Raw genomic sequence first — 6811 nt, forward strand, 5'->3', positions numbered from 1 at the left:
GATTTTAGGAGGCATACACGTTTTACACGGCTAACGAGCAACACTGGTCTAAATACACGAACCACGGTCAGAGCCACAGTTGATCCCAGTAATTTATCTCCTCAGGGCCTTTATATTACGATATACGACTTTAAAAGGCTGGTGCGGATCTTTATAAATAGACATAAGCGACACAAAAATCATATACTGTTTCCACAAACTGTGTCCATCGTAACAGAGTCTGTATAAATACCGCTTGGGTTTGTGGGGTTTTTTTGGGTGTCAGGGGGTTGTTTTTCACAGATTTGTGATAATCAAGACAATGCACAGTACACATCACTTGTGCAGTCATAAAACACATCACACATCTTCACCTGCTGTCTTTACATTTCGACATAGTAAATTCCTTTGCACTTGTGATAAACAGAAGTGGTCAAGTAAAGGTCTAGAGGATACCTGTCAGAATATCATGCAGACAGCTTGCAAAATACACATACTAAAAGATCACTTTTAAAATTCTTGAATTGTTAAGCACGAAAATAATTACCTCATTCCATTACAGTACTGTGTAGAAACACGGAATAAGCAGCATTATCTTATTCCCAATAGAATAGATTATAACAACTAATTAAGTTAAAAAAATTCAGGCACCAAATGAATTATCCTGCAACACAGAACAGTATCTATATAGAATGCTCTCCTTACTATACTACAAAACCAGCTGTATGGCAATGTTTTTCCATTTCATATTATGAGCATCTCGTCACATTTCAAAGACATCTTTGATGTTCCAACTTCACAAAACAAAAACGTTTTCTACTGGCCTTTACAGAAACTCATAACACTGAAGGGAAACTTACCAAGAGGGAAAACCACCGCCATATTATAGCTACCTCGACCAAAGGTAAATGTTCAATACACAAATTATGCTCCGCATTCCACTTTTACGGTGATGCTGAAAGTCCGTATTTTAATGTGGGCTTCTCTCACTGTGTAAAAATTGAAATCAATGGCGAGTGAAATATTACTCTCTACCACAGGAGTCTCTTAGCTCTATTTTAGAGCTCCATTAATTAAATCATCTTCTGTAAATTAAGTGCGCAATGGAGTGTTTAATTTCCCACATTAAATGAGAATTTCAAAGAATTAAGTAATAAAGCTTATTTTAAGCAACCAACAGAGGGCCCGATGGCCTTCTAATAAAATAATAACAAAACCGTACTCAATACATTGTAGGGAAACTTTGGCTCAGTCTCTTTAAGATAATTCATTTCTGTTACAGCTTCTTCTGTATTAGTCATAAAAGGGAAAACACAAAACGCATTTAACACTGTGATCCTGTTCTGCTCCTAACCACAGTGAATCTCTCCAATTATCTTCCAGGCGGGGGCAACAGTAAGCCAGTTTTCTTTAATCGAGATTGTGTCCTTCTGCATCAGGGAGCACAGAAACCCGGGTGACAGAGGCGGGGAGGAGCGTGCCCCCCAACCTCAGAGCCCAGCTCCCCAGGGAGGCCCTCTGAGGCATGTCTGCTGGAGACGCGCCCTGCCCTGCCTCCAGAGCGGCCGCACCCTCCACCGCCCCTCGCCTGGTCACCCTGCAGACCATCCCCGCCACCCCGGGCTCTGCCTGAGCCGCGGGGCCGGCCTGGCCGCAGGGGACCATGCCTCCGCGGCGGGCCGGGGTCTGTCACCGTGGCAGGGCTGGGGCCTGGGGCCTGTCACCGTGGCAGGCCTGGGCCCTGCCCTGCCGCCCCCCGCCGCCACGGCAGGCCCCAGGCCCAGAGCTGTCCGGCCCGTTACACACAGGAGAACCACGGCCTCGCCCGTGCCTCCCCCCGCCGCTGCCCGCCCGCCCCTCGGCTGGGACGGGGCCAACAGCAACCGAAGGGGGGTACCTGAGAGCAGGGGCCGCGGCCGCAACGCTCCCGGCCCTGACGGGGTCGCCCGGCCGCGCGCTCCCCTCACAGCGGCGCGCGGGGGGGCGGGCCCCGGGCCCCCTCACAGCCCGCTGCGCGCTCCCGCCCTGCCCAGCCCGGCTCAGCCCCCCAGCGCCCGCCGCCGCCCGGCCCCGCTCCGCGCCGCCGGCGCTATGTGTCGCTCCTGCGGGCGGCCGCCGCCCGGCCCCGCGGGGTGCCGTTGGCGGTCGCCCCGCCGGTCGCCGCCGCCGCCGCCTCGGGCCGGTACTTGAGCCAGCAGATGAGCCATGTGACGACGACGGAGAAGAGGGCGAGGATGCTGGCCACCGACAGGCAGATGGGCCCCACCGGCGACGGCGAGGCCGAGGCGCCGGGCCCGGCGTCGCCGCCGTACTGGTTGACGAAGATGAGGCCGGTGAAGAGCAGCACCACCATGGAGAGGAAGGAGACGACGACGCACACGCAGCCGGCGCTCAGCGCCGCCCGCTTGCAGCTCTGGCAGCTCTCGTAGCCGCCGCCCGAGGAGCGCGGCCCGGCCCGGCCGGCGGGGGCGGGGGGCGGCGAGGCGAGGGCGGCCGCCGCCTCCCGGGCGCGGGGCGGGCGGCGGGGCGGCAGCGGCGGCAGGCTGTCCTGGGGCAGCGGGTCGCGGGCCCGCAGCTGCGGCGGGCAGGCGGCGGCCAGCTTGGTATTGACGGGGAGGCCGTGGACGCGGTGGTCGGGCAGCGCCGTGCGGTGGCGGCAGAGCGGGCAGGCCAGGGAGCCGCCGGCCGACCGGCCGGGCCCCGGCCCCGGCCCCGGCTCAGCGGCGGAGGGCTGCTGGGCGGCCCGCAGGTGCAGCTGGCTCAGGCACTCCTGGCAGAAGGTGTGCAGGCACTCCAGCAGCTTGGGCGCCCGCCGCTCCAGGTCGAAGTAGTTGTAGCAGATCTTGCACTCGTAGTCCTCGTAGCTGGGGGCGGCCGCCGCCGCCTCATCCTCCCGCCGCCCGCCCTGCCCTACGCCGCCCTTCTGCGCCGGCTCGGCCATAACATCTCGCCGGAGGGGGGACGGAGAGCCGCGGAAAGGCGGAGAGTCCCGGGCCGCGCCGCGCCGCGCCTGGGAGGCGGGCGGGGAGCCGGGGAGCCGCGGCCCCGCCGCCTCCTGGCCGCGCCCGCGGGCTGCGGCGCGGCCCGGCGGGGAGGGAAGAAACGGGGGGAGGGAGGGAGGCAGGGCCGGCGGCCGCCCACCTGCCTGCCTGCGCCGCCCGCCCGCCGCGCTGGCGGCTGCCGCGGGCGGGGGGCGGGATCGGCGCCGCCAGCCCCCGGGAGCGGCCGCCGGTGCGCGGCGGCGGGGAGCGCGTCCCGGCCGGGGCGGCGGCGGGGCCCTCCGTCCGGCCCGCCTGGCGTCCCCTGCGACGCGGGCGTGGCCCGACCCCCCGCGCCCGAGGGCCGGTGGAGAGGCGTGCGGCACAGCGGGCGGTGCAGCCAGAATGCCGCATCCACGCACACGGCCTCGGGGCTGGCTGCGCCCCGGCGGCGGGCCCGCCTCTGCAACGGCAAGTGGGGCTGTCGGGGTCGGGTGTTCACCAGCGGCCCCACCGCCTGCAGGGGGTGGGGTGTCCTGCAGCCCCGGGGGCTGCGCTGGCTCTAGGAAACACTCCCAGGTGGAAAATGCCGGTAGCTTTTTAGTCCCGAATTGCATTTTTTCATCGTTCTATTGATTTTAACAGTTTATGAGGATTCCCCAATGTGATTATGCATTAGGACCAGCAGTTATGATTACAAAACATTCGTTAGGCAGCGAACACTGCTAATCAAGGGTTAATATAGGAAGGCCTGTACGGTGGCAGGGTAACATCTGTTCAATACATTGCAGCTCGCAGGCTAACATGTATTTTGTTTGTCTTTGGGAAGACCCTTTGGTGCATGGTGATTTTCTTTCATTACGCACAATGAAAATAAAAGCTATTTTATTCTGGAAACCAGAGGGAGAAGGAGCTACTGATGTTTTTATTTACATCCTGATGTTGCATTTTAAGATTGAGAGCTTTTGCCCAGTTTAATTAAAAACAATCCAAACAATAAAGCATTCATAACCTCCAATGTCACACCGTTAAACAATCCGATAGGTTTCTCTAAATCAAATTCTGCTCTGTCACATCAGGGAAATGTGGAGTAAATCCATATTCTTCAGGTCTAGCACAGGTCATAAAGTAATTATTTCTCTTTGTAGTTCTGAAAATGCCCCCACAGATGGGGATAGCTCTAGGCAGGTAAGGCCCATGTTTCAGGCACATCGCATTCCCTGGCTGTGTTGCTAAAGCAGCATCTTGAGAACATCAGCTCTGGACTGAGAGCTGTCTCAGCTCAGACATCTTCCCCTCTCCTCTGTTGTGTGACATGCTGTATCAGGCGTGCTTCACTGCAAATGCTAGGGGAAGCTCCTCTCCTCCTCAGTATTGGATCCCTTCTTTTAGTTGTCTGTGCTAGGGCTTACATTGTTCTTGAGTCCTGAGCATTCTTGAAGAGCTGAACAAAATGGGGAAATTGTTAATTGTTTAGAAAGAACGGCTTTTTGGAAAGATGAAAAGGCACATATTGCTACATTGTGGTGGCAGGTCTGAAGATTGTCTGCGAGTCCTTGAACAATAAAATGAGCAAAAGAGGGAACTTAGTTGAAGTTTTTCAGCTTAGCATAAACCAAAATAATGGGATAAAGTCAAACAGAGAAAAGTAGGAACATTCTCTGTACAGGGAGCAAGATCCTTTTTGTAATTTATCCTAGGAGATGATTTACAGTCTGTTAAAAATCTAGGCTCAGTCTCTTGAGAAGAAGAAAGAAAATTACTTTTGCTGTCACTGTCCATAGTGCACAGATACTTCGGCATGTGGAGTCAAAAATCACCCCTTTTTAAAAGCCCACACTGGTTTGCAACCTCAGAGCTAATCTACCCCTGTCACCTGGAGGACTTTCTCAGTGTTACTGTTTTCCCAGTGCTGCATATCATCCCTGATGGATTTGGACTCTTTTCATCTAACTCTGGTATCTCCCATTTTTTACACTTATTTCATCTTCTTTACTCAGGTATTCTTAAATGTATGTTTCTGGTGGTTTGTTTTGTTTTGCCCTTTTTTTTTTTTTGCTTGCTACTGTTTCCCAGTTTAGCGTCATCTTCCCATTTAATTAGTTCATTGTTAAAAGATGTGTGTCAAATTATGCCAGGCACCACCCTTCCAGTTAATATTATTGCCACTTTCATAACCCTACAACTTTCAATTCATTTTCAAAACATGTGAAAGTCCTTAGATCCAAGCAGATCTGAATTAATTTTTCAAGTAAAATTTTTTGAGGCACTGTATCAAATGCTCTAATAAGGTCCAGATACATCAGCTGCGTTTCTGGTTCAAACTGCTTTGCCTCTGTCTTTTGTATTCTGAGTTTTCTTATCTGATGTGTATCTGCCTTGAGGTCAACTGAAACTCCACCTAATAAGTATATGAAAGACAGCATTGGGAAAGCTTCCTGTAATTCTGGCATGAAAACTGCACAGAATAGATGGCGAAGTTGAGCATAACTGAAAAATAGTAATAAAAAAAGTATAAATGCTAAATATGAAATTAGGATGAAATTTACATTTTTTGATAAAACTAAGTATGAGAAAAACTGCTGTATAGTCACAGAGACTTCTTTGCTCATAATCACCCCTGAGAACACAATCTATAACTAGATCCTGCACAAGCAAGGTTATCGTGTGCCGTGCGGTCCCTAGAGAACATTATTTAACAGAACATGTAAGCCGCGTGGTCCCCACGCCTGGTGAGATGCTGCTTTTTTCTATGGAAGGGCGCAACTCCTATTTACCTCTTTGTGTATCTGGTGGCACTTGCGGGCTCTTACCCTTCTGCTAGCACAGGAACTCGTGATGATACAGCAAGTCAGTTCATGGAGATGATCCAACTGAGCACTGTTAACTTTTTTATTAGTTTTTTCTGCTGGCACAACTCAGCGAAGCAGGTTGCTGCCTGGGTGCATGAGGTCTGCAGCCAGTGCAAGGAAAAATGCCGGTGGCTGTGTGGTCAGGAGAGGCTGGGACCACAGCAACAGTGATTTATGTCCTTACTATGGAACAAAGCCATTAATGATTTCAGCCCTTTTGTCTTAGTCCAGCATTATGTCATGTATATAATGGGATATTATAGTCCAGAGCAAGCCTTGAAAACCTGCTGTGACAACCTGAAGAGTAAGCTGCGTTCTTGTACCCCCTGGCAGCCTTATCCGTGTAGGTGTTCAGCTGTGGCTCTCCGAGGGTGCACAGGTTCATCGGGCAGGGTGTGTGTCTGTGCAGCACGCACTCCTACTTCTCACGACGTGGTGCTAGCCCGGCTCCTCGGTCACTTGGACCGGCAGAGCACCTGGCCTGGAGTTGAAGGTGGCTTCTTGGATGGATTCCGCTGGCGATTGAATCCATGATTCTTCACAAGCGGAGGAGTTGGGCCATGAGTACTGGAAAACACCTTCATGTTGAATTTAAAGGCTTGCTAGGCTGGGATTGAAGAGAAGAGAAATTTCTTCAGATTTTTGGAAGAGTTACTGTATTTCTTAAGGTCCAGATGTATTCTCTCCTTTAGTCGCTTTAATTACAACAAGCATTTGTTCTTTGGATTGTCAGCTTGTAGGGACTGTTATTTAGTGGGAAAAATGTATTAGTTATTTCAAAAAAACACCCTGAAATGCAACTGAGCTGATTCTGAGGGCTGACTTTTGGCTGAACCACTATCGGAGACTTTGGATGTTATTCAGCAGAAGTTGTGTTATGAATTCTGAGCAAAAGTGGCAAACAACCCTTAGGAAATACACATTTTTCCACTTAAAATAATCATCCTGCGGCTGGTAAGAATTGATTTTTAGCATTTTAAATATTGGGCCTGATTTACCCAG

The 6811-nt window shown here is 52.2% G+C and overlaps 1 protein-coding gene across 1 annotated transcript; it reads right to left on the minus strand.

The window, feature by feature from the left end:
* Window positions 1–2068: 2068 nt before the first annotated feature.
* RNF228 (ring finger protein 228) lies at window positions 2069–2920 on the minus strand. The gene has a single exon (XM_075157624.1). It carries the CDS (start codon window positions 2918–2920, stop codon window positions 2069–2071), a length of 852 nt encoding a protein of 283 aa, XP_075013725.1.
* Between the last annotated feature and the right edge of the window lie 3891 nt (window positions 2921–6811).

The sequence above is a fragment of the Calonectris borealis genome, chromosome 9 (assembly GCF_964195595.1).
Source record: "Calonectris borealis chromosome 9, bCalBor7.hap1.2, whole genome shotgun sequence".
NCBI lineage: Eukaryota > Metazoa > Chordata > Aves > Procellariiformes > Procellariidae > Calonectris > Calonectris borealis.

Coding starts and splice junctions, on each gene's coding strand:
- RNF228 (XM_075157624.1), bottom strand. CDS start 2,920: ATGGCCGAGCCGGCGCAGAAGGGCGGCGTAGGGCAGGGCGGGCGGCGG.